This window comes from Anser cygnoides, chromosome Z, assembly GCF_040182565.1.
Source record: "Anser cygnoides isolate HZ-2024a breed goose chromosome Z, Taihu_goose_T2T_genome, whole genome shotgun sequence".
NCBI classification, from domain to species: domain Eukaryota; kingdom Metazoa; phylum Chordata; class Aves; order Anseriformes; family Anatidae; genus Anser; species Anser cygnoides.
Genome location: NC_089912.1, coordinates 56833618 through 56861478, shown reverse-complemented (window position 1 = coordinate 56861478; position 27861 = coordinate 56833618). Strand labels below are relative to the sequence as shown.

Sequence of the window (27861 nt, the reverse complement as noted above, 5' to 3'; positions counted from 1 at the left end):
TCCCCTGCTCAAGGATTTTTTACTTTTACTGCAAAAACTCAGAAATAAAAAACAAGAAAGAAGGCATTTACTGATTGGAAGAGGATTGGATATTTCCAGAAATATGCAATTATGATGTGCGCAGACAAAATTTAGTTCAAAACTTAAGAGCTGATACAGTTGTATATTTTAAACTTTTATTTTCTTTTTTAAATTTTACAAGGTTGACTATCTTTTCCATATGTTAGAAAACCAGGTGTTCAGCAGAAAAATGGAGGACAGGCCCTTGGTGAGTTCAAGGGAATGGCAAACATGTAAAGATCCCCTGACCAGCAGTCAGGCCACAAGGAATCTGAAAGTCAGTCTTAGTTCCTTCCAGCCTTGAGACTGAAGAGAACTTTGATTAACTAAAACATGAACTTGTGGAGACTAAAAATTGATATCTGGTGCTTACAATAGCCAATAAAAAAATCAGACTGCAGCTGGGAAGGCTGTTTTTTTCCCCATTGCTTACTGCTAATATCTAGACTCTAATGCAGGAGAAAGTTCCTATATAGCAGCACAGAAATTGTTTTATTTCACTGGAATACTATTAGGAAGAGCTACTAACAACCTGCACAGAACTCCACAATCCTTAAACAAAAGGCAAAGCAAATTAGATACAACTATTAAAGACTGCCACCAGTCTTATTCTGTTTTAACAGGCAAGCAAGCCTCAAGTTATTCCAAAATTATCTGTTCCCTCTACTGGTAAAAGAAAAATCAAATTCTGAATTTCAGTGTACTTTCTGTAAACAGCCGTCATTATTATTTTAACCTGGTTCATGCAGAAAAAAATACCATTTAGTGACTACTTTAACTGAATTCCTGTTTCAAATATGAACAGGACAGAAAGACCTCTGATGGAAATAGGTGGGGAGATAGGGTAATTTCCTGGCTTTCCCAGCAATTTCTGATGTCACCATCAAAATCTCTCCTTTACTAATAGAGCAATGCCATAGTGAAAAAAATATCAGAATGCCTAATTTGTCATCAGTAATCTTCACGTCTTCTAACTTTTCTAAAACTGTGCAAAAATAGGACGAAATAGTATGAACTGTTAAGGACTTACTTAGGATACAGATTTTCAACTCAATATGCTGGCAGAAAAGCAATAGCTGTAGATAAACTTTATCATCATCCATATAATTGATAAGGGCACAGCTTGTGCTAAGCATTTTAATATCCTTCCCCTAAGCTGTCCATTATCAAAATATATTCTTATGCTATGCCTGCATACAGAGAAGAGACCAGGTATATATTGTTAAATAGGAAATACTGTTCAAGATACCTTTAAGAGGAAAAAAATCAGCAGTTCAACAGGTAAATACGTATTCTCTTTAGCAGGTATCACAGAAATGGGTGTTGCACAGAGAAATCTAAAGGATAATATTAATGTCTTAGTGTTCTGCTTTTTTTAAAAAAGGATGATACCCTGTGAAGATCAGCAACATTTAAATGCCTATTTAAAAATTTCATCGCTTTTTACATATTATCGTAGTTGGCGACATTAGTAATTGTATTTAGCAAAGTACTTATCTAAAAACTAATGCTGAAGGAGTGCTTGACTCCTACTTTTTTTCTTCCATTGTCATCATCTTCAAATCTACTTCGGCACAGATGCTATTAACTGAAAAGCACTGTGAGTGCTATCTTGCATATGGGAATGTTCAGATCTTTGCTGTCTTACCTTGCAACTCTTTCTGAGATATAACTTATTTTAAACATTATTCACAGATGAGGATGTTTTGACTGCAGGTGCCCTATATGAGAAGCATCTCTTTCCAAACCAACTACTACTGCTGCCTTTGAAGTAAAATGGTCCAGCATCTACAAATCTTAATACTTTTTATTTATTTATTTATTTTAGGTTGACATAAACAAGCCATCATATTTCTAGAATCAGAGGCAAGGAGTCATGAAAGATGATAGAAATTTTTTCAACTAGGTGACAGACATTTTCACCCCTCAGTGCAAAAGAGTTTGAGCGGGTAACAATTTGTTTTTATGAACTTCAGTATCTGTTGCTTAATATTTAAATTATACCATATCTGTTATAAACATAGCCACCTACATAATAAAAGATGATGCAACAATTTTATTGGAATGAGTCCAACACATGCAGATACATCCACCAAACTGAAACTCAGGTAGACAGGTAGATACAAAAAATGTACTGATATACTTTGTCGTATTAAAAAAAAAAAGTATGTGAACCCCAAACTGGGGCTCTGTCTTTTACTCTTCGAAACTTAAAAAATTGAAGTGTAGTTAAGAAATGACCATATATGAATCCAATCATTTATTAAGAAAGTTATTTCTAACTTATATTCTTCTAGATAAGTTAACTTTTTCATTACAAGTCAATGAGATTTTCAGTAGCAAGAAACAGAAACCTTGGTAGCAAGTCTATGCAGTGTTTGAAACATAAGAATTTCTCTTGGTAGCTTAATAAAGTCTCTTAAAATATGACCAACATAAACCTGTCTTGGTATGTTACAGAACCTAGGTAGCAGATGAAAAGAATTTCAGACTTAGAATTTACTGTGGATGTGTGCTGCCCTCTGCTGTTCTGTTTAAATTCTTCAACAGTGCCAAACTAAGCCATGGTGTGGTTACTTTTTAAACACAAGATACACATTACCTCAAACTAAAACACTAATGACAACTCTGAGCATCCAAACAGTGCCTGCTATAGAAAATACATTATATCGTCACTTTTGACAAGTGATAGGAACCTCTCAAGAGATATTTTTAAATGTCCATTTAGACAATCCCAGGCAGATAAGGGGAAATACATTTGCTTTAGTTGTTTGTTCCCACATGAGCTTAGATCAAGATGCGGATGTTTCTCTTTTCCCCAAATAAGATTTTTTTATTTACACATTTCTCCTTCAAGAAATGCTTTACTATATTATAAACAAAACTTCTAACTCTTCTTCATGAGGAAATTAAGGTATTCAAGATATCATAACACCTATGAGAAGCTGCAGTTCAAACTTATCACAGAATCACAGAATCGTCTAGGTTGGAAGAGACCTCCAAGATGACCCAGTCCAACCTCTCACCTAATACTGACAAGACCTCCACTAAACCATATCACTAAGCTCAACATCTAAACGTCTCTTAAAGACCTCCAGGGATGGTGACTCAACCACTTCCCTGGGCAGCCCATCCCAATGCCTAAGAACGCTTTCGGTAAAGAAGTTCTTCCTAACATCCAACCTAAACCTCCCCTGGCACAACTTTAGCCCATTCCCCCTCGTCCTGTCACCAGGCACTTGGGAGAATAGACCAACCCCCACCTCGCTACAGCCTCCTTCAAGGTACCTGTAGAGTGCGATAAGGTCACCCCTGAGCCTCCTCTTCTCCAGGCTAAACAACCCCAGCTCCCCCAGCCGCTCTTCGTAAGACTAGTTCTCCAGACCTCTCACCAGCTTTGTCGCCCTTCTCTGGACTCTCCCGAGCACCTCCATGTCCTTCTTGTAGTGAGGGGCCCAAAACTGAACACAGTACTCAAGGTGCAGTCTCACCAGAGCCGAGTACAGGGGGACAATCACTTCCCTAGCCCTGCTGGCCACACTGTTTCTTATGCAAGCCAGGATGCTGTTGGCCTTCTTGGCCACCTGAGCACACTGCTGGCTCATATTCAGCCGACTATCAACCAGTACTCCCAGGTCCTTCTCTGCCAGGCAGCTTTCCAACCACTCATCTCCCAGCCTGTAGCGCTGCTTGGGGTTGTTGCGCCCCAGGTGCAGGACCTGGCACTTGGCCTTGTTGAACTTCACACAGTTGACCTCAGCCCATCCGTCCAGCCTATCCAGATCCTCCTGCAGAGCCTTCCTACCCTCGAGCAGATCGACACACGCACCTAACTTGGTGTCATCTGCAAACTTACTGAGGGTGCACTCGATCCCCTCATCCAGATCATCGATAAAGATATTGAAGAGGACTGGCCCCAGTACTGAGCCCTGGGGGACTTCACTAGTGACCGGCCTCCAACTGCATTTGACTCCATTCACCACAACTCTTTGGGCCTGGCTATCAAGCCAGCTTTTAAACCAATGAAGCGTACGCCAGTCCAAGCCACGAGCAGTCAGTTTCTCCAGGAGAATGCTGTGGGAAACGGTGTCAAAAGCCTTACTGAAGTCAAGGTAGACCACATCCACAGCCTTTCCCTCATCCACTAAGCGTGTCACTTTGTCATAGAAGGAGATCAGGTTCGTCAAGCAGGACCTGCCTTTCAGAAACCCATGCTGTCTGGGCCTGATTGCCTGCTTGCCCTGCAAGTGCCGTGTGATGACACTCAATCTGCTCCATGAGCTTCCCTGGCACTGACGTCAAACTAACAGGCCTATAGTTCCCCGGGTCTACCCTCTGACCCTTCTTATAGATGGGTGTCACATTTGCTAGCTGCCTATCGACTGGGACCTCCCCCCATAGCCAGGATTGCCGATAAATGATGGAAAGCAGCTTGGCCAGCTCCTCTGCCAGTTCTCTCAGTACCCTCGGGTGGATCCCATCTGGCCCCATCGACTTGCATATATCCAAGTGCTGTAGCAGGTCACCAACCATTTCCTCGTGGATAGTGAGGGCCACATCCTGCTCCCCATCCCCTTCCACCAGTTCAGGGTACCAGGTATCCAGAGAACAACTGGTTTTGTCGCTAAAGACTGAGGCAAAGAAGGCATTAAGCACCTCAGCTTTTTCCTCATCCCTTGTAACTAAGTTTCCCCCCGCATCCAGTAAAGGATGGAGATTCTCCTTAGTCCTCCTTTTTGTGTTGATGTATTTGTAAAAACATTTTTTGTTATCTTTAATGGCAGTAGCCAGATTGAGCTCCAGATGAGCTTTGGCCTTTCTAATTTTGTCCCTGCACAGCCTCGCAACAGCCTTATAGTCCTCATGAGTGACCTGCCCTCTTCTCCAAAGATTATAAACCCTCTTTTTTCTCCTAAGCTTGAGCCACACCTCTCTGTTCAGCCAGGCTGGTCTTCCGCGCCGGCTGGTCTTCAGGCACGTTGGGAAAAGACCGCTCCTGACCCATTAAGATTTCCTTCTTGAAGAGTGCCCAGCCTTCCTGGACTCCTCTGCCCTTCAGGACTGCCTCCCAAGGGACTCTGCCGAGCAGTGTCCTGAACAGCTCGAAGTCAGCCCTCCGGAAGTCCAAGGCAGCGGTTTTACTGGTCCCCTTCCTGGCTTCGCCAAGAATAGAGAATTCTAGTGTTTCGTGGTCACTCTGCCCAAGACAGCTCCCGACCACCACATCTCCCACCAGTCCGTCACTGTTTGTGAACAGAAGGTCTAGCAGGGCACCACCCCTGGTATGCTCTCTAACCAGCTGCGTCAGGAAGCTATCTTCCACACTCTCCAGAAACCTCCTAGACTGCTTTCTCTGAGCTGTGTTGTGCTTCCAGGATGTGTCTGGGAAGGTGAAGTCCCCCACAAGAACAAGCGCTGATGATTTTGCAACTTCTGCCAGCTGCCTGTAGAACTCCTCATCCGTCTCCTCATCCTGGTTTGGCGGTCTATAACAGACCCCCACCAGGATGCTTGCCTTGTTGGCCTTCCTGCTGATCCTAACCCACAGAGACTCAACCTTATCAGTCCCAGCCTCAAGTTCCACAACATCAAAACACTCTCTAATATAGAGAGCCACACCACCACCCCTTCTGTGCTGCCTGTCCCTTCTGAAGAGCCTATAGACAGTCATTGCAGCACTCCAGTCATGGGACTGGTCCCATCACGTTTCCATGATGGCAACCAAGTCATAGCCTGCCTGCTGCACGATGGCTTCCAGCTCCTCTTGTTTCTTACCCATGTTGCATGCATTAGTGTAGATGCACTTCAGTTGGGCCATTGCCTTCTCCCCAGGCCTTGCCATTGTTCCCCCGGCACAGCTCCAAAAAGCCTTATTTCAGTAAGCATGCCAAAATTTTTTTTAAAAGTATCCAAAATATTTGCTAAGAGTTTCTGGACTTTATCTAGCTAGAAACAGACTTATTTTGAAATAAAATATTTTAATTTCCCTTTAACCCAAGGCATAAATAGCTTGATGTTCAATTGCTGTATTTCATCTAGAAGAGATCTTTGATGCAACTCATCCAAGACTTTTTCTCAATACTCCCAGTGTTCAATTAGAGGAATCCTAGAAGATGAGCTGATAAATGAAGCTAAGTTAGCTAGAATTCCACCTGCAAAACAATCTAAGATATCCAGCATTTTTATTTCACTACTCAGGAAAACAAACATTTCTAAATGCCAAGTATATTATATAAACAAAAAGCTTTAAGAAAATATATGCTAATTGTCTAAATGGTTTCATTGTCACTTGCAATTAAGCTGCTTAATGCTTTCGTGGAAAACAGTTTCCTTATAGATTGAGCATTTCATTTTTTTGTTGTTTTTACTGGTTTTGTGTCTTGTTTTTGTTTAAACCTCCCCCACTCTCTAAAAAATTCTTAACTTCAAATTAAACATTTTTTTATACTGAAAAAAACATACAAAGCACAATTCAACTTCAAATAAGCACAGAACTCCTCCTGAATTGCTGAATTATTTTAGTTAGAAAAATGTATTAAAATATTTTTTTAAACTGAGTTATTGATTTAGAATTACTATAATTATATATTCTACCTGATCCATTTTTAATACACATAATGCAACAAAAATGACATTAAAAAGTTAAACAAGGTAGGGAGGGAGAATCAAAACACTTACCTGCTATTTTGAACTTTTGAGATACATGGGGTTTGCTACAAAGGATATCTGACTAAATGGCAACCTTTACTATTTTCACGCCTTCAACCATGAATTTGTAGTAAGTGGAGCACTCTGTCTAGTTCCTATCGTTTTACATAAAGCTGGAGAAAAAATATAAAATAATTCTGCTTGAGCTGAACAGTCTAGACCATCAGACTGATGAAACACTTGGATTTTTGTTGTATAGTGGTTTGGTTTCATCAAAAACACAAAATACATAAGTAGGAGAAAGTGCCGAAGTGAGCCTTGCTCTGACAGGTCTTATGTGGCATTTCCAGTTTTGGGATGCATCATATTTATAGTTTTTTAGAAAAACATGCAGACCTGGAAAGCTCACAGAATCGATTTTGTTAAAAGAAAATCCAATCTGAGACAGGAATTAGCAAGGATCTCACTGAAGTCATCAAGATTATACCGGATTCCATAGGACTACTAAATATATTTGTCTAAATATCTACTGTATTTTGAACAGTGTACATAAACTTATTAAAATACAGCCACAATCCACTTAATAGATCTTGAAATTGCTTTCTGATAGCATGTTAGAATACCTACTAAATAGGGGTGTAACAATTTAGAAAATTGTTTGATAAAGAACAATTAGGATACTTGGACTTAGAGTTACTTTACAAATACTTATCACAGCATCCTTTTTTTCAGCTTTCAACAAGTTCCAAAAAAAAAAAAAACCAGCAAGAATGATTTTTACCAAAGTTTAAGAATGATTTTTACCAAAGTTTAAGATGACAATGACAGGTTTCATGATCTTAAGGAAAGGCAGTCAAATTTTACCCTGTAGTATGCCCATATTACTTTCAAAAAAGGTCAGCATCACTCAAGAAAAAAATTGTGTTGAACAAAAATAACTTACGAGTCCAGCTTTCATGTGTGTAAGAAGCGTGACAGTAGAACACAAGACTGTAAAATAAGCCAGGTGAAACCTACACAAAAATCCAGTGCTTTTAAACATTCCTGAGTTTAGGCAAATTTAGGACTTCCATTACCTACAGATGCATAAATGGCTGTTACACTGACATCAATACCACATCTTGGTTGTTATCTCTTGCCCAATTTGATTACAGTGCACTTTATCTACTTGCTGTCTTATTCTTCAACTACCACTTCACACTACTAACAGTTTAAATCTAAACTTTGATTCACTGAATCAAATATTACCTCAGATGAGTCAATATACCTTTACATTTAGAATATAAGAATATTCTACAGTACTCAATGGGCTGTATCTGCAAGCAAAATGGAGCCAACACATTTGAACGTTACCAACACACTTGAAATTAAACAACCGCTGTTATAAAATTATACTGCTAAAAAGAATTACCTGTTTTTGTTAGCAAAAGATTATCCAGATGTCTGTCTCCAACTCCAAGGATGTAAGTAATTACACAATAACCAGCTGTAACAAGTAAATTGTAAACATCAATACAAGTACCTTTCCTGGAGAGCAACAAGTTCCACACAATTAACAACAGCATATAATGTTATCTTAATTCTTGTTCACAAGTAGTAAGTATGCCACAGAGGCTGGGAAGGTGGGAATGAATAATCAAGATTATCAGCAGTATGAAGTACACAAAGTAATAAATTAAAACTCTGAAATATATTCAGTACTGCCTAGATTCAGCTTTTACTACCCTATTATACACCTAACAGGTATATAAAAACACTTCCATTCAATATTAGGATTAAGATACTTCAAAGTAAGATGAGGTATTTTGAGCAAAATAAATGTACACATTTTGAACTCTAGATACTTACAAAACCCACAAACAAGTGTTAGACATTGATGTGAATTTGAATGGATATGTCAGCAGTATTTACAAGCTAAGCAGTAAGGCTAAGTGATAATAAGCTTAGTAAGGCTTAGTGATAAGTTACAACTAATGCAAACTGTTATATTTCTTTCACCCACTAACCAGAAAGGTTTAAATAAGTTTTAAGGATGGCACTGTCAGAAAGAATAGAAAAGTAAGAGATACGGTACAGCAACAACTGGATGACTTTTTTGATAGGAAAAAACTTTTCAATTTAATGGACAGCAAATGCAATGTTTTAACATCAGCATCAGTTTACTGAACAAGAACTACACTACTACATTTTCTTTTTATCAAATGGAGTAGGAAGTTGAACACAACCTCCAAGGAAAAGATGACTTTTAAAAAAAACAAATTGAACTTTTCTACTTCAAATACTGATGATTCATTACTTTACATCTCCCCAAATTATGAATATCCCAACTCATGACGTGGAGGAAACATAGGTAGGATTTTTTTGCTAGAAAGAAGGGTGTACTTCTAATCTCCTTCAAGGAGAAGGAAAGAGGTCTGAGGAAATATCAGTGTATCACATGTCTGACTCAAAACCACTCTTTTCACTAGACAATGCCATTCCCTTGCAAGGGCTACGAAGACTCCTTGAGCGCAAGGGGAAACATAAGCAGAAAAAATTTACAATGCTCACAAAAGGCACTAAATACAAAGAAAATCCTAGCTCTTATGTTCCTTTATCACAAAAATCTATGCACTGATGCTGATGACCAGGAAAAATTATGACCTCTAATTCCACGCTGAAACCTACAAGAAACCTGAACTGGTACATTGTTGCAGTCATGACAAATTAAAGATTAGCTTTTCACTTATTACAATCTGACAACTAGAAATGAAAATTTAATAGTAACAACAAGAAGGATTCATCTCCAGATTAAGACACGAAGTACACATACAGCCATCTAAATATCAAACACGAATTGCTATTACAGTCAATTGAGAAATATCTGATACTCAGTAGAATCTTGACCAATTCAAACCTACCCTAATGCTGACTCTGAACTTGACTGGTCTGCTGAATTAGTGTTAGAGCTCACTGGTGACATTACTAAGATCTACAACAGGTATTCTGACTGTAGGTAAGGAACTATGCAGGTACTTTCTATGATCTAATCTGAAGTGTCTCAACAGCTCACTGATCCCATCCTTTATACTTCATATCTGAAGTTATCAGTTGTAGAAGTTTAACTTACCACAGCTCTTAACATACGTGTCCATCACCTCTGCACTTATTCCATGAGGCCCAGTCTCACTAGGTGCGTGCTTTCTGAAGAAGTTCTGGAGGGAAAGTCGTCAACATATTTAGTTACTCCACATGATCTCAAATGTGATTCTATAACTAGTAATCAAAGACTTAAAACAAGACCACAAATGCCCAGTAATGTAAACTGTTAAACAAAGAATTATCCCCAACAAACCCAGTGAGATCTAATTTACTTCTATATTGCTACCTTTATATTGTCTTAATCATCATATTTTTACATTCAGCATAAAAAGATCTGAAATTTAAATTGAAATGCAGTTCTTTAAAACAGCCTCAGATTAACAATGCCTTCAAGATTTACTTTAATAAATTATGAATACATATTTTTATGTATAAATTATGTATAAATTATGTATAAATTATATAAATTTTATGTATAAATTATGAATACAAAAATACTTCCACAGGAACAGGTTGATGTGAGATTATGAAAACCATACAGGACTAAGTTCAGACATTTCGGACACACATTCTAACTTACAAAGTTTAACATGATATGCCTCTATATTCTTCAATACAACTGAGTTTAAAAGGAAGATCTAAATCACCAAATGGTACATGAATGAGGCCAAAACAGTCCTTCCCACTACTTAAAAAGACTGTTTTTCTTGACCAAGATAAAAAGATGTGTAAATTATATCCAAGCCTAAACATAAGATTATTCCACTAAATGAAAGTAAAGGCACAAAAGCTAGGCAAGCACTGGAAGAGGAGCTTTCTGTGTATCTACAGAACAAATAACTGCCCTAATGAAACACTGAAAGGAATCTCACAAAATAAGGAGGTGCTGAAAACGGGTACCTGTTGACTATTTAAGAAAGTTTTGCATGAAAAGCAGCCTTGTTATAGATGGAAAAAGCTTTAATTGTCTTTGTTTACACAGGATTAAGCACTTCAAAGACACATTCAAGAAGCTGACAGCAGAAAGATTCTGTTGCCCTGTACAGAGTTAGGAGCTGGATTCAATGATACTTGTGCACCCCTTCCTTTTGGATACTCTATGATTCTTCAAAATGAAGTCCATAAGAGCAATGTGGAATACAAATTTTAACTGTTTAATAGCGTAGTAGAAAATTCTAGTTCCAGTGCTCCAAAACTTTGGACACTTTATGTTAAAAAACAACTTCAGATAATCCAAATGGCAAGCTGTGCAGAGTGGAACACAAACCCTCAAAAACACAAAACTGAAATCTCAAGATTATTAATGTAAGTTAAATAACATTCAAACATCAAAACATTTTTTTCTTTCCTGCAGATCTGTATTATCAGTCCATATTAAATTACTTGCTTTGAAACTTCAGAAGACTTTTTTTTTCATTTTCAGATACTGCCAATTTTCATTGAAACACCTGTGATGCCCAAAACAAACATTTACAAAAACAACAGAAAAAACTTTCACCACACTCAGTGCTTATTTAATTTTTACTCCTTTGCCTACAATGCACAGCTATTTTATCATGCTTCACAGCACAGGAAATCTGGGTTCTGTAATGTATTTTGTCATTGCTCTATGAAGTAATCTCAGATTACATTTCTTTTTGTTGTCTTGTCTATCGAGATCAGTAGTTCCTCGAAGGAAGAATTGCTCCATATGTCTGCACAGCAAGCAACAGTGAGGCATCTACCTTATGTTGGAATAGGATGTTATAATTGCAAAATGACAATTTCACGTTCATTTCTAAATGCATTATTCTATGAAAATATAATGGAATAGAATATAAATAGTAGGATTCTACGATTACAGAGGACTACAGAGAAGAAAACACTTCAGAAACTGTATGGTGATTCAGTGTAATTGTAGCTTATCACAATCTTCACAGAAGTGAGAAGAAACTTGTGCAACTTTATGTTGGTCACTGTACAATTGGAGAGATTAGTGTTTTTTTTTTTTTCATATATCTCCATGTTTTCAAATGTATATAGTTAACAGAAGGGTGTAACTATTTATTTTGACTCCCAGTTACTGCATTATGACCAAATGCAAGCTTCAGTATTAGCTATAAAAATGTGAAAAAAGGTAACGTAATGAACTAAATGCAACATAAATATGCTGTGTTTTCATTCAGAACGTATTGTCACAGAATGGTTAATGCTGAAACAGACCTCTGGAGGTTATCTGGTCCAACTGCCCTGCTGTAGCAGCAATACCCAGAGCACAATGCTCAGGTCCATATCCAGGCAGCTCTTGAAGATCTCCAAGGAGACTCCACAGCCTCTCTTGAGAGCCTATTTCAGTGCTCTGTCACTATTTGTGTCTATGTATCTTATATGGAAGCTTGGTATGTTTTATTTATCTGTATTTATCCTGACCAACTAAGTAAGCTCTGCAACCTAACTGGTGCTGTGCTTGAAGCTATCAGGAGTTGTGTGTCATTATTCAATTACATATCCCTACTCAATTCCATTATAATCAAAGAAAGCTTGCTCCAAATCAAATCACACAAAGTACACATCAACCACACATGGAAACAGACTTCAGAAGTTACACAGATTAGCTATTTAGTTGTTTAAACTAGAAAACATTAACACGTTTGCTTTGACAAGGTACCAAGCCTAGTGGCAGCTAGCAAATCTGACACCCATCTACAAAAAAGGCCAGAAAGAAGACCCAGGGAACTAACTACAGGCCTGTCAGTCTGACTTTGGTGCCAGGGAAGCTCATGGAGCAGATCATCTTGAGTGCCATCACACAGCACATACAGGACAACCAGGTGATCAGGCCCAGTCAGCATGGGCTGATGAAAGGCCGGTCCTGCTTGACGAACCTGATCTCCTTCTATGACAAAGTGACGCGCTTAGTGGATGAGGGAAAGGCTGTGGATGTGGTCTACCTTGACTTCAGTGAGGCTTTTGACACCACTTCCCACAGCATTCTCCTGGAGAAACTGACTGTTCGTGGCTTGTATGGGTGTACGCTTCGCTAGGTAAAAAAAACTGTCTGGGTAGCCAGGCCTGAAGAGTTGGGATGAATGGAGGTACATCCAGTTAGCAGCCGGTCACTAGTGGTGTGCCCTAGGACTCAGTACTGGGGCCAGTCCTCTTCAATATCTTTATCAATGATCTGGATGAGGGGATCAAGTGCACCCTCAGTAAGTTTGCAGACAACACCAAGTTAGGCACAAGTATTCATCTGCTCGAGGGTAGGAAGGCTCTGCAGGAGGATCTGGATAGGCTGCACCAGTGGACTGAGGCCAAGTGTATGAAGTTCAACAAGGCCAAGTGCCGGGTCCTGCACCTGGGACACAACAACCCCCTGCAACATTACACAATGGGGGAAAGTGGCTGGAAAGCTGCCTGATGGAAAGGGACCTGGGGGTATGGGTTGATAGCTGGCTGAACATGACCCTGCAGTGTGCTCAGGTGGCCAAGAAACAAACAGCATCCTGGTTTGTATCTGAAATAGAGTGGCCAGCAGGACCAGGAATGTGATTGTCCCTCTGTACTTAGTGATGGTGAGGCTGCACCTCAAGAAGTGTGATCAGTTTTGGGCCCCTCACTACAAGAAGGACGTTGAGGTGCTGGAGCATGTCCAAAGAAGGGCAATGAAGCTGGAGAGGGGTCTACAGAATAAGGCTAACGAGGAGTGGCTGAGGGAGCTGGGGCTGTTTAGCCTGGAGAAGAGGAAGCTCAAGGGAGACCTTACCACGCTCTACAACTACCTCAAAGGAGTCTGTAGGCAGGGTGGGGCCAGTCTCTTCTCCCAAGCAACAATTTCCTCTTATCCTAAGTTGCCCAGGGGAAAGCCAGAACTTCAACATCATAACTGAGCTACACTTTATTTCAATGTTATTACTGTTAGGTCATAAGACACTCATGGGGTGATTTAAGTGTTTTCTAAAGCAAAAAATCTGATGTGTTTCAAGTTTGAATCTGTCTTCTAAACAGTAGGTAAAGATCAGTTGAGAGACTGTAAAGACTGACGTGTGAGATTTAAGGCTGCAATTCATACTGTGTTACCAGTAGAAGACTTAAAGAACCACACATCACATACCTGTATACTTTCCTCAGTAGCAAGAACTTCTGCAACCGGCACTGACTGAATAAACTGCATGAAACCTGTGACACAAACCAAAAAGTCTCCAGTGCATACAAGTTTGAAGCTACTCCACAAAGCATTTTTATTAAAGGGCACCACTAACACATGCTTTCATTCAACTGCTTCTCTATAGTAAAAAAAATTTCCCCAATTTTTCCCCAAAATTCAGTAGTTCTTTAACAACCAGTTGTAACTGCAAGTTGTCCAAATTTTCATGAAAAAGGAAATAAACCAGTCATTTTCTAAATGTTTATCCACAATGCATCTAAAAGCATAGTTAAGTTTCATTTTGTTTTGGTCTTTTTTCCCCCCCTATCTTCATGCAAAGGTCAATAAGAGTGTTCACATGATTTGCCCAAGATCACACAGCAAGCTTGCACCAAAGATTATGCTGTAAATAGTCTAAATGACTGTCACGCATTTCAGAAGTTAATAACCGGTTTCTTTTATGAAGATATTTGAGTCACCTGTGGAATACCACAGCCACTCAACTTGTTTACTTCCACAACTTATAGTGGGACAGGATTTTCTTACACAAGCTCTTCTTTAGAATGCTGTCTTAAACAAATCATCTTTCATGAAAATACTATGTCACAACAGTCTAAGAACTGATGGAGAAAATTCTTCCCAATACTGTACTTTTAGAAAACAAAAGTATTCATACCATGTTTTGTACTAGTTGCCAGCACTTTATAGGGTGTCAGCTTCAAATCCAGATTCTCTTTTCTTAACAGCTGGGAGTGGGGAGAAGGAAAAAAAAACTGAAACAGAAACCAGCTAATTTAAAAAAAAACAGGAGACAGTGATCTACGCAGTTCTTCATTGAACTTAGTGATGTGCAAAAGCCAGTTTGCCAAACTTTTTTTTTTTTTTTTTTGGATCTCTATAGAATCTATGTCTGTCTATAAAGAAAAAAGCCAAGTGAGGTCTAAAAACCCTGGAATGTATTAGCAACATCAACAGCAATGTTACCCACATGAACAGTTTCTACCAGTCTTGCTCTTGACCAGGAGAATCAAGAACTTAGAACAACAACATGGGTAAGTAATTCTCACCTTATCCATGAGTGAAATAATCTGAAGAATAAGTTGATCTTGACGTAAGTCATCACCATGCTTAAAAATTACAGGATATTTACCTCCATCTTCTGTCTTGAAGAATAACTGAGCAGGCATTAAGGCACTCTGAAAAAGGAAATTTATTCCACTAAGCACGTTCACAGCAATGTTCACATTAATATCTTTCTACAGTGGATTCCTAAGATACAAATCCTTATTTACTGCATTATTAACTATACGTGAACTAAACATGAATAAGATCATACGATACTGATATAAATTTCAGTTAGGAAAAAGCTTAGAATAATCTCATCGGTTACAAATAGCATAACAGCAAGAACCAGAAGTCTCTTAATGTTCCTCAAATTTGGCAGTAAGGAAGCAATTCTAAAATATTTCTAAAAGCAGTTACCTACTGTCTAGGTCTCAGACCATATCATTTCCAGTTACCAGAACTGTGATCTAGGTATGTTTAAAAAAAAACCAACAACTCAGGTTCTCCACTGTTTAGAGAAGAAAAACCAAACAAGAAGTACAAAGGATACATTCTTCCCCTGCATGCCACCCCATCCCTCATGCAACTGAAGAGGAAAAGACAGAAGGATTCAAGTTTTGCATGCGTGCAATTAATTACAACTGATGTAAAAATGCTGTGCAAAAGGTCACAACAAAACAAATTGTAACTGACCAGATCAAAGAGAGGCAATTACAGGATAAACATTGAAGAAATGCTAGGGGCAAGTCATCTTAATTAATTACTTTCTTAATCTATTTAGTAAAAGAAAAAAATGCCTTTTTACATTGCTGTTTGTGAAGAACAATTTGTTTGCTCTCTCTCTGAACAAAATGGATTGAAAGGGATCAATTACCTACATGAATTTCATCTATTGCAACTGACCAAGTCACTTCCCTCAAAGCAAAAACAATTAAAAAATCAAGAATACGGTTTAATATTTTCACATGCAGTAAGTGTTTCAAAAAAAAAAGTTCCATAAATAAAAGAAAAATGATTGTTTGAATAGTCCTACAAAAGCTGCCATGTGATAACCAAGAGCACCAAAAATCAGTCATTCACCTCTGACTATCATCCCGTAGCACAGGATTATAGATTAAGTGGAAATGAGAAAGCATTCAGAATCAGGACAATCAAAACCATCTCTGACTTCAAAAGAAGTTTTAAGAGCATAGAATGGAAGATGGGTCCTCTTCTACGTAAGTAATAGGTATATAAAGAAACAAGCCAAGGGTGGGGAACCAAAGGTGGCAGAAAACTATCAAAAATGTTCAACTCTTATTTTAAGTAAACAGAAGTTATTGGATTTCACAAGTGATTCCCGTGAAACTAGAAGGCATACTTACAACTTACTAGAAATCACATTTGTTGCAACAAAAGCTTGAACTTTTTTCCTCCCCTCTTTTCTTTAAAACTAGCAGAGAATGCCTCCTGGCTAGAGACCTGACTGGTAAAACACATTTTGGTCATCTTAAAACTGGGTAATAGTCAACTAGATCACTTGAAATTAAACTTATGATGAGCATGGGCTACTTACACTTCAAGTAGCATATGAAGCAAAAGAATTCAAACCTTTTAACAGCATACTGACTGTCCAATAACTATATTAAGGAATGGCTATGTAATCACAAGCAACTGATGTGGTTCAATTTAAGGAGTTATTTACACTTGGGATACATCATCTACTTGGCAGTCCACTGCAACATAATGAAATGGACCACCTTATTTCTTCCCACTCCCTAATAAACTAAGTTTCATTTTGCAGTACAATAATGTTAACATGTAGATTAAAAATCAAAACAGGTATGCTACATGTAAGATTTTGAGCATAAGTGATGATCCCTCTGGACAAAGACTAAGGTTCAGAGAAGTTCTGAACTAGGAAGCATTCAGCTACCTTGGAGACAATGTCTCCGGCTTGTGAACCACTTACTCTTAAGAAGATTTGCGCATAACATTTCACCTTTTTCAAAGTAGATTATGGTTATTTAATAAAGTATATCAGTCTTATAAAAGCTGCTGTGAATTTAGCACATTAATTTGAAATCAGCTTTAGAAAAAAGCAATGAATCACTTTAAGAGCACATTACAATTAGATTTCTCCTTGACGACATCAGCCTCTTTCAATCTTTCAACTGGTGTTTCTAAGCTTGGTGCTCATTAGATTCGTTTATATTTCAGCTATTCAGACATTATTTACCTTGAAGAGTGTGGCTTTTTCAGGGATTATCCCTTTAATTTTCACCTGAGGCTCCAGAGGAAGTGGAATAAGTTCCATATCCGCTAAATTCATCTTTTCATTATCCGCTAACAACGCCTGAAGCCTCTCATTCTAAAAGAAAAAGAATCAAAATCTTGTGTTTTATCCCCCCCCACCAAGCAAAACTATTGGGCATACATGAACAGTTAAAGTCTTAACAGCAGATAACTATTACTAATAAATCACCAGCTTCTTCAATTACTATTCCAAAGAATCAAGATTTCATTCTTTAAATGCAGTGAAATAAAAATTCTCCATATGTGATAAGAACAGAGATGTAAGAATACCTGAGGGTGGTCCTGGTGGACACCAAGTTAAACATGGGCCAACAGCAGGTTAAGGGAGGTGATCCTTCCCCTCTATTCCGCACTGATGAGGCCATGCCTAGCATATTGAGTCCAGTTCTGGGCTCCTCAGTACAAGAGAGACATGGACATATTGGAGAACGTCCAACAGAGACCCACAGAAATCATTAATAGACTGGAGAACCTCTCCTAGGAGGAAAGGCTGAGAGAGCTGGGACTTCTAAGTCCAAAGAAGAGAAGGCTCAGTGGACATTTTAATCCATGTATATGAATACTCGACTGGAGGGTGCAAAGAATACAGAGCCAGGCTCTTTCCAATGGTGCCCAGTGACGGGACAGCAGCCTGTGGTGGTTTTACCATGCTAGGCAGCTGAACACCACAACCGCCCTCTCACTCCCCCTCCTTAGAAGAGGGGAAGAAGTAAAGGAAAGAACAACTCATGGGTTGAGATAAGGATAATTTAATTTAAGGGAAAAAAATAATTAAGGAAAGATTATTATTAATTAAACAATTTAACTAAAGGGAAAAAAGGGAAAGGGGAATAGGGAGGGGGAAAGGGAAAAATAATAAAAAAAATAAAACAAGTAAAGCCTGTGTGGAAGTGCAGAGGAAAGAAATTACTCTCTACTTCCCACAAATGAGCAATGCTTGACCATGTCCTTGAAGCAGGGCCTCAATGCACGTAGCTGGTGTTCAGGAGGACAGATGTTTTCGCAATGGGAGCCCACCCCTCCCCTCTTCTTCCCTTTTCCACCTTTTATGGTGGAGTGTGACATCATATGGTATGGAATATCCCTTTGGTTGGTTTAGGTCAGCTGCCCTGGTGATGTTTCTTTCTCACTTTTTTGCCCACCCCCTAGGAGGGTTAGAGAGAGTCGTGATGCTGTGCCAGCAGTGCTCAGGAGCAGACAACACCGGTGTGATACCACTGCTGTTCTAGCTACAACTGCAGAGCACAGCACTGTATGGGCTGCTGCAGGGAAAGTTAACATCCCAGCCAGACCCACTACACAGCCCTGGGCAAGCTGCTGTAGGCAGACTTGCAGGGAGGTAGGACAGAATGACCTTCAGAAGTGCCTTCCAGCTTCAGCCATTACGTGACTCCGTGACAGATAATTCTCATATCACAACAACTTCTGCTCCCTTCTCCTATCTTCTACAACTCGCTCACCCTCAAATCACTACTTCAATGATTTCTATACCTTACTTTAGCCAAAATACCCTGAGACATTTCTGAAGGGCCTCTTCTCTTTTTCCATTTCTGAAGTTTCAGAACATTTTGTAACTTTGACCCATCTAATCCTTTCTTAGGTTTCTTTAAAATTACCTAAAATTGTTATAGGATAGACGGACATCTGTTATACGTTTGAGTAGTAAGAATTTTTAGTGAAAGGCTAACATTCGTTTCTGGGTAGAATTTGACAATGTAAGTTTTCCAGTCCTTTATTTACCTTTTTCTTACGATTCCCACTTTCACGCTGCACTGCTTTCATTACATGAACCAGGCGATCTACAAACGTCTGCTGAGCTGCCAACAATGAACGCATCACCCTGACAGACTTATCACCCTAAGTGAATTAAAAGAAACAAAATTAGTTATTTGTTCAATAATTATTTTACCTAGAAATATTTTTTTCTTTATTCTTACATCTTTGGGCTTTTAAGTTTTAAGTGAATAAAGATCTATTTCCTCCCAATTCAAAAGATATTTTCTGTAAAGCACAGTCAGAATCATTGGAGCTGACAATCAATTATCTGACCTATCAGTTCACTTTAATTTGAATCAACAATTTTAGTTATGAACATTCATGCAGAAAAAAAATACACAACGAAAATAAGGTAATAAGCACAAGCACAAGAAATACTCTATGAAGTGTTAAGAGTCAGATTTACACAGCATCCCTAAAATGGGAATTAATATGAAGTATAAGATTCACAGTCTCACTTGATTTTAGTGCATCTACTATAAAATTATAGACTGAAATTCACAAAAGCTTTTTTATTTTGTTTTTGCTTTCTTCTCCTGTTGCTACAGCACCCTTTGCTGCTGGCATACAGAACAACACAGCTTTTGGATTCAAAAGACAGGCGTCTTGTCTAAATTTGCACTGGTAAAGAAATATTTCTAGGAAAGAAATTAGAAGTTTCTAATAAACAAATTAGAAGCGAACTAGACTGATCATACAAGGCATAGGATTTCAGAATAAGCATGTTATTAATGGGAGCAAGCAATAAGACAAAAATTTTCTTGATAGTTGTTCTTTGCTTTACCACAATCACTGAAAATTCAAACAGAAGTAGAAGTTTTCTAGATTTCAATACATGATAATGACAAGCTGTCCTCTTTCTAGACACTTGTGTCTTTTTAAAAGAAAAGAATCACCTATTTTCTTACACAGAAGCATTACCTTTAGCAAAGCCTGACTAAATCTTCTCATCACATTTAAGTACATTTCATGAGTCTTTGGGTCCCTCTGCTGAGTGTCTTGGTCTTCACATTCCACTATTACATACCTGCAGCACAGAAACAATTCAAGTTATACTGTATTCTGGCACTGCACAATTTGAGTGAAATACTGCAGTCCTGTATTTTTAGCTCCAGGTGCACAGTAAAGTTGTTAAAAATAAAGTTGTTCTTTGACTGATACTAGCTGACCTCTTCAAAATTGCATAGTAATAAATTCCCATTTGGATAGGGCAGCCTATAAAAGTTTGAGGTGCTTCACTTGAAGCAGTCAATCATCACTCAGACAGGACATAAGTCCAAATCACAAGAACACTTCAAACGGGAAAAGCGGGTAGTCCACTACACTACTACCCTCTACAGCACAGAGATAAAATAGTTGCTGCAAACTTGCTATTCAAGTACGCCTCAAAAAAAATCCTATTCTACTTGTTCCTTATTTTATAATTAGCAACAGTGGAAGAAACCGTATTGATCCTGAAGTAGCTCTGCAAAGGCTTTTCAAATCAGGTTTTCATTTCTAGAATTCTCCAGACAGTTACACTGACAATTTATTTTGATGTGCTAATTAGCAGTTTGGAAACACTTTTGTGCTTATTTCTATTCACAGAACTGACAAACAAAAAGCAGCTGTGCAGAGGTCTTCCTTCTGTTTACTATATTTCATAGCTTTACCCAGGCAAAACAATCTCACTTAAAAAAAAAAAGGTAGAGATTAGCAACTGTTTTCAAACACTGCATTTGGATTCAAAAGTGGCTCTACATATTCAATAAGCATGCTCACACTTCACACTAATAACTATTTTTTCCTTTTTCTGGACTTGCAACTTCTTTGCAGCTGAATGATTATAGGACAAGATTAGAGGTCTTGATTGCAGCTGAAAGTGACGTTTCTTCTCCTTTACAGGTGACTTTTCACATGGATAGAAGACTTTCTGTAAACAACTAGTAATGTCATATTTGGAGCCTTCTATAACTTCAGCTAGTGCTAAAGAATGCTGACTGCAGATGAGAATCAAATGAACACCACATAGATTGACTTGGTGGTGGTGGCTGTTACATTTTAGTTTTACACTGATTTCAAATCAGCTTTACATGGTAAGAGATAAATGCCAAAACACCCTGGGTTTCTATTTTAGCTGATAATCCAGAAAATTGCTATCATAAAAGGGAGAAGTAAGGAAATCACTTGTAAATAGTTTAAGTTAAAAACAACTCCCTTGTTCTATAACTCAAACCTCCTTCCTCCTGAAAAGAACAGGCAAAGTAGGAAAGGCACATCCATCTGAAAGTAAATAGCTACAGACCAGCACACCCCTGGACTGTTTGGAAAGTTACAGACAGATATCCTGGAAAAATTGCACTGCAGCTTTAGTCTACTTCTGACTAAATAATTTATTTAAGTTTTGGATGTAAAAAAAAAATCTGAATTTTCTTTTTCACATTGATGTAAGAAATCTACTAGAAGTGATTCAAAATTAACTTTGCTTGTGTCAAATTTGACTAATTTTATTTACAAATGTGCATTATATACATTAAGGTACATGTAAAGTATTTTATGCATATTATCTCAAGAAAATCTATAACCAGAAACTACTTCCAAATCTTTGCTGATACTTTTTTCTACACACTGTTACCTTACTAAAGTGACAAAGTTAGATTGCTGCAATATTAGCAAAAAAACCAAACACATTTAAAAAAAATCTGTGCACTAAAACGTCAGGGAAAAAAGGGTGTCATTAATTGAAACATGCCTTTTTCATTTGCTAAAAATTTGGGCAGTTTCTCTAAACCACCTTAGAACAAGGAGGAAGAAATACTCCACACATAGGTAAATGTCTCATACATCCAGATGGGGGAGAAGTAAAAAGCAGTAGCAGTGACTTCTGCAGGCACTGTTAAAGTATAAGAATAGGAGAACTTTACAACGACAAGTGAATGAGCAGGGAGGTTTGATTTTCAAGGGACATTGTACTTTTCCATTGATTATTCTGGTGCACCCTGTGTCTGGATAGATGAAACAAGCAATTGATCAGCAGCCACAAGGATTTATGGCTATGTCAGCTCAAACAGTGGCTACAACATTTGTATTTTGTCACTGAGATTAAGATGTCTGCAAAGAAAACAATGAATGAATTGACTCTTTTGTGGTGGTGGATTTTTATTTTTATTTTTGTTTATTGTTTGTTCCTGCAGTTGGAAGACAAAAACTGTGGAGTCCTGGAAACTTTTAAATATTCTGTAGATTCTGACAAGTTGCTGAAATTTAAGTGCAGAGTTTAGCTCATTTTTATTATGTTGATATAATCCACCGACATTTATTTTCATGAAGAAAGTTTAATTAGGTCAAACATTTGGCTTCTACACACTCCAATTCAGCCTGCAATTATTTTAACCATTTACATTTATTAACATCTTTATTCTGAAGTCAAACATCATATTTGCCACTACAAAAGTACAGTTCCCTTGCATAAATGTGTAAGTAATGCATTTGAATTATCTTTCATTTAAATTACTGAATTACACATCTCAAATTTCCGAAAAAGCAAAAGATTTTAAGAAATTTACAGACTGGGTCATTCTCAAGATAGGTTCTTAAATTTAAGCAGGAACAGTTTTAAGTTTATACCACCTAAAACACCCAATTCACCTAATAAGCATATACTAATGCATATGAATATTTTAAATTATTAGATGAATCTAAAAGGATACATATAATAATTATTTGATTTAAATCATTTTTAACCATGTGAAAGGTACCGAAGCTGTCCGTTATAAAATACATGTGCATATACAAGTATATGCTCGTGTGTGTTTATATGCATATACACATCGACACTTTCAGGGAGTACATTTCATGGAGTACAGCTCTAGTCACCTCAGTTTTCTTTAAGTGAGATCGTATCTGCAAATGCTTATTTCATTAAGTACAGAAGGCATGCAGACGACTAGTTAAGAATTAAATGCCTAAAAATTGCTTAAGTGAGACAACATTTTACCTCTTCACCATCTACATAAACTATTCATAACTAAAGTTCCCCCTAAAGAAAGCATACATCTGCAATGACTGTGCTTACAACACAACCACAAATTTAATCTAAAAAAACAATTAGATTAGCACAATCTAATTAACAACTTTATGAATGTTTATAAAGTATGCTCTTGACATATTTAAGTAACTTTAATATTCTTGTCAACACTGCCAAAAGTATAAACACAAAGCAAACAAAAGCAGTGCAGAAGATGAACTTGATTTCCTACTCAATACCAGAAACAAAGTGAATGACAACTTAAAAACTATACGGTTAGCTTGGGGGACTCCCCCCCCCCCCAAACACTGTACTTAATGCCTTACAGATCACCTTACTTTGTCTAACAGAGAAACACTTTTTCTATGCTTTAAAAATCAGTGTCCTCTTTTTAGTGATTATTCTGTTCAGCTGCGTATTGTAAATATACTACTTCATCCTGACTGAAATTAAGATTCTCAAGTTATCTATTGCTGTGCATCCTTCTGGGTATTATAGCTTTGATTTCAATTACACATTGATACAGTATGAATAAATAGTTTCTAACATACCAGTATAAGTAGTTCGCCAACGTGGAATTTTTGCATGCTCGTGATATCAAGAAAGTGCAAAGGTCTTGCTGAGAGAGATTTAAGAAAAGCAAAATTACATTATAAAGTAAGTCTGACACATCATAGAGATGACGGTAAGGAAAAAACACAAATGCATGAAGGTTTGAGAGATGTTCCTTTGTAAAGGCTGAATCCAATCCAACCTAGGACTGAATTCATATTTTTAATTTTATTTCAAACATTTCCAGCAGCAACACTAAGTAAAAAAGTCTATCATGGTAGCATATTTACCAACATATCACAAGTACATGATGTTTTCCAACTATAAACCTTCAATGTTAGCTTTCTATTTACAATACCTTACTTTTCTCCTATGCAATTATCCAAGTGTGCGAATCTACCCTGAAAGGGATTTGCTACCTGTTTCACATCCAGAAGAGCTGAAACCCATTAAGATGTTTTACATCTTAACATAAAGAATGAATTTGTAGAGTATACACAGCATTTAGCTGCTTTTCCAAGGTGTAGCAGTCCAACAAAAAAAAAATGAACATCTTTACCTGTATGCTCCATTTGAGGTTTAATTTCCATGCAGTCCTGAGACCCAAACAGGAAGATTTACAAAGACAATGGATCTTTTGTTTAAAGACCAATTAACTGTACACCAGATTAAAAACAGACTCCCCCAAATTGTCTTTACCTTGCAATTTTCCTTCCTGCAATTTCTACTAAAAGCAGAAGAGTAAAATCCTTGGCAGATATAAATCACAGCGTCTTTAAGGTCTATAATGATGGCACAAATGCCGAAGAATCTGGGCACAGGAAGAACACATTGCAGGCATTAAAAAATACTTGGATAACTGTTTTCTGTTTAAAAAAGGAAGGCTTTAAAACACCTCCAATACACATAGTTGTCAGTATCTAACCAGCACGTGATCACCTTTGCAGTAATTTTCTACTTTAAAAGACAGTTTGTTATTATGAAAAAATCAATGCCTAGTCCCCCAGTTTTGGGTAATGTGACCAAGAAGATAAATAGACAGCCTGTAAGAAAAATTCAGATAACCTATTGCTATTTTTTAAGCATTTAATTAACATGCATGTTCTTAGAGCACTTCAAGTATTCAGCAAAATACAGTAGAAAAATGCAAGTATGCACAAAAATGTAAAAATAGCATTAAGTCACTGAAGTCTCAAATATCACAAATGCAAGGTAAAACATTCAACTTACATCAAGGTTCTCATTGTCTGCAGGCTCCTTTGTTTTAGAGGTAAGAGGTGGCGAGGAAACAGATGGAATAGGAGTCATGATCTGGGAACTACATAAAGAAAAGCATGTAACTGGCATGATTCAAAGTTCTTGCTTGGGGGACAGGGCGCATGCAAGAAAACAGCAATGCATTTCACTTCCACAGCATGATAAACTCAGAAAACTGTAAGGTAATTATCTTTAAAAAACACTCTCAACCCTTCCCTCTCAATTCTGTTTTGGAACAAATTGCATGAACAGCAGCTTTGATCGCTGTGTCTGATTAGTTACACAGCTTATGGTTGTAAAGAACATTGGGTTACATCAATCTTAGTATTTTGTTTCAGCTTCCATGAAAAATAAACAAACATTCATGGGAATTTAGCAAATCCACATTTTCAGTATAAGTTTTTGTTTTAAAAATACACTTTCAATTAAATTACCAACACACAACACCTGCAAGCACCCAGATCTGGAATGCAATCACACATACCAGACTAGACACATCCAATGCTTGTTAGGTAAAATTATGACACAGTAAATTTACCTAAAAGGAAGTAATCAAACAGATCTATTGATGTCAGAGTGTCATTGCAGCATGCATCCCAGGACACCTAATCTATAGCTTAGTGGTAAGATCAGTGGAAATCTTGTAACATAAAGAGTACATATGAGTGGCACAAGTGATTAGACACTGAAGCTTAATACTAGAAATTTGGAAACCTGTTATACATATTCACATGAAGCTCAGAAGGAGACTTCTGTTAACCAAATTTGTCTGCACCTTAATCCGGTATTAATCAGGTATTTCAGCATTTGTTTGGGATTCCAAGTAATAGAAAGTATGCCGCCAGCAGCTACTTTATATTCACAGGATTATCCCTACATGTTCTTTTGAAGGAGCAGGAAGAAATTTATTTCCATTTCAGACTGATCAGATGTTTAGATTGATATTCTTTGATGAAATTCAGAAGTGGAGTCATGAAACTACTTCATGGAAAGCAACCTACCTTCTGTAAGGACAGAAGTAAGCAATGTCATTGCTCCTCCTGAAGTTACCTTTCTTCTGCACAAAAAGGCCAAAGGCCACAACTTCTAGATTGAGCATGTTAGTTCTGTAAACTATCTCAAGTCAGTAAATACATTCTGTGAAAGTTTAGGATTTTTTGTTTGTTATTTTAATTTAAATGTCACCACTTCAGATTATAGAAGAACATTGAATATGCAACAGTCCCTAAAAAGGGGAAAGAATTTGAGGACTTGTTACATATTTCTGTTTTTCTACTAGAAATCTTAGCTTCTTACCTGTCTATTTCTGTACCATTAGCTCCAGATGTTGTCATGCTTTCTGACACTGAACCTTGACTATCCCTCTTGCTAGGTTCCAGTCCATTCTTTATGTCATCAAAGTTTTCATATTTCAATGCCTGGACTAGTTGTAGCAGATACATCAGCAAATCCTCACAGAGGGGAAAAAAGGAAAATTAATCAAGAGGATCAAAGCTGCACAGTTTCTTAATCTCATGAAAACTTGGTCGGAATTTATTGACTATAAGGAACCAGAAGAGAGTCTCATCAGAAACAAATACACAACAGAAAAAAAACTGATCTAGGATAGAGTTTGACTCCCAAAAGACAGCAAGTTACCACATCACTAATTCACTCAAATTTTAATAAGTGCTAATTAAGGATTTTAGTGAAAATACACCTTTAAAATACGCCTTTATGCTACCCTACTGGCTTCCAGCATCCACACAATAAACTTTCTGGTTTGGGGCTTCTGAGAATGAAACTTGAGCACAAAATGTGGACCATGGTACCAGGAATTCACTTTTCCTCCTCTCTTCTGTACAGTATTTATTTTTATCCTTAGTAATGAATCAATGCATCTGATCTACTTAAGACTGAAGAATAGAATTTTAATCACTTGCTGCTTATAATGAATTAATTTCCTCTACTATTCAACTTGCTCAGCTGGCTTTAAATGTTTTGTAAAAGGTACTCTTTACAGACAAAGCAGTATGACCTTGGCTATTGAAGAGGGCTTGCTAAAATTAGAGAAATTTATGCTCCCTATTTTAATCTCAATTGATTACCAAGGATTCAAGAGCTATGGCAATACATTCACAGTTTTGTGTTTTGTTTTTTTTTTCCACTCAGATGTTGAAGATTAGCAACTATTAAGTGGGCTCTACTCACAAATCACACCTCATCACATTCTAATCAGTATACAATTAGAAATACCTTATTTCCACATATGTTTTTCTACTCATTTTCTTCAGAAAGTTTATGATGATATTCTGCTTCAATCTACCAGGCAGTTTTGTTTGGAAATCTTGTATTAGACTATTCAAGTTTAGCATAGTTAACAGGTTAACATAGAAAATTTATCACTGCTTTGTGGGGAGAACATAGGGTTGTTTCAACTTGACAAAAAAGAGCTGTCACTGACCATTCAGGCTAAGACAATTATCAATGAGTATTCAATAATAGCAATTAATGTTTTAAACTTCCCTCCATAAAAAGGTTTTAGTAAAGAGTATCATGGTGAATTTTTGTTTTAAACTTATCTATTGCTGTTATCACTTAAATGTAGCAAACACCTGAAGTACTTGGTAAGACTAAAAATCCTCCGTGCTCCAAGCCCTGAGATCAGTTAACTTCCACATGTACTCATGGAACAGCGAATACCTCATCATCAGCCTGCTGAAGCCTAGCAACAGCGTATCGTCGAACTGTTGGATTAGTGAAGTGAGATGACAGTAGTTCTAGAGAGTCTTCCACGTCCATCGGCTTCCATTTGCCCAGTAGCTCCAGTGCTTGCTTTGCCTCTTGAGGTAGGTCCCAATTGACACACTTCAAAAATTTTGTCAAGGCCTAAAATGAAAGATTGGATAATTTGACAACTGAAACCTGGGACAAACAAATCTATTTCAGAAATGAAAAGTTAAGGCAGAACCAGATTGAAACTACCTTTATATAAGCACAGACCTGTGGAGCTTTACTG

General features: G+C 37.5%; 1 protein-coding gene across 4 annotated transcripts in view; it reads right to left on the bottom strand.

Moving 5' to 3' along the window:
* Positions 1 to 27861, bottom strand: part of PIK3C3 (phosphatidylinositol 3-kinase catalytic subunit type 3) — a 74720-nt gene that overhangs the window by 27165 nt on the left and 19694 nt on the right. For 2 of the 4 annotated variants that reach the window (XM_048049995.2, XM_013183210.3), the window contains 12 exons: positions 27546 to 27731; positions 26160 to 26314; positions 24837 to 24924; positions 23606 to 23673; positions 19970 to 20075; positions 19013 to 19129; positions 17196 to 17327; positions 14980 to 15108; positions 14589 to 14685; positions 13880 to 13944; positions 9818 to 9902; positions 8120 to 8194 (listed from right to left, as the gene is read on the bottom strand). In XM_048049995.2, the coding sequence (XP_047905952.1) occupies positions 8120 to 8194; positions 9818 to 9902; positions 13880 to 13944; positions 14589 to 14685; positions 14980 to 15108; positions 17196 to 17327; positions 19013 to 19129; positions 19970 to 20075; positions 23606 to 23673; positions 24837 to 24924; positions 26160 to 26314; positions 27546 to 27731 (1303 nt within the window). The remainder of the gene's footprint in view (positions 1 to 8119; positions 8195 to 9817; positions 9903 to 13879; positions 13945 to 14588; positions 14686 to 14979; positions 15109 to 17195; positions 17328 to 19012; positions 19130 to 19969; positions 20076 to 23605; positions 23674 to 24836; positions 24925 to 26159; positions 26315 to 27545; positions 27732 to 27861) is intronic. The other 2 variants (XM_048049996.2, XM_013183211.3) reach the window with 1 other exon arrangement.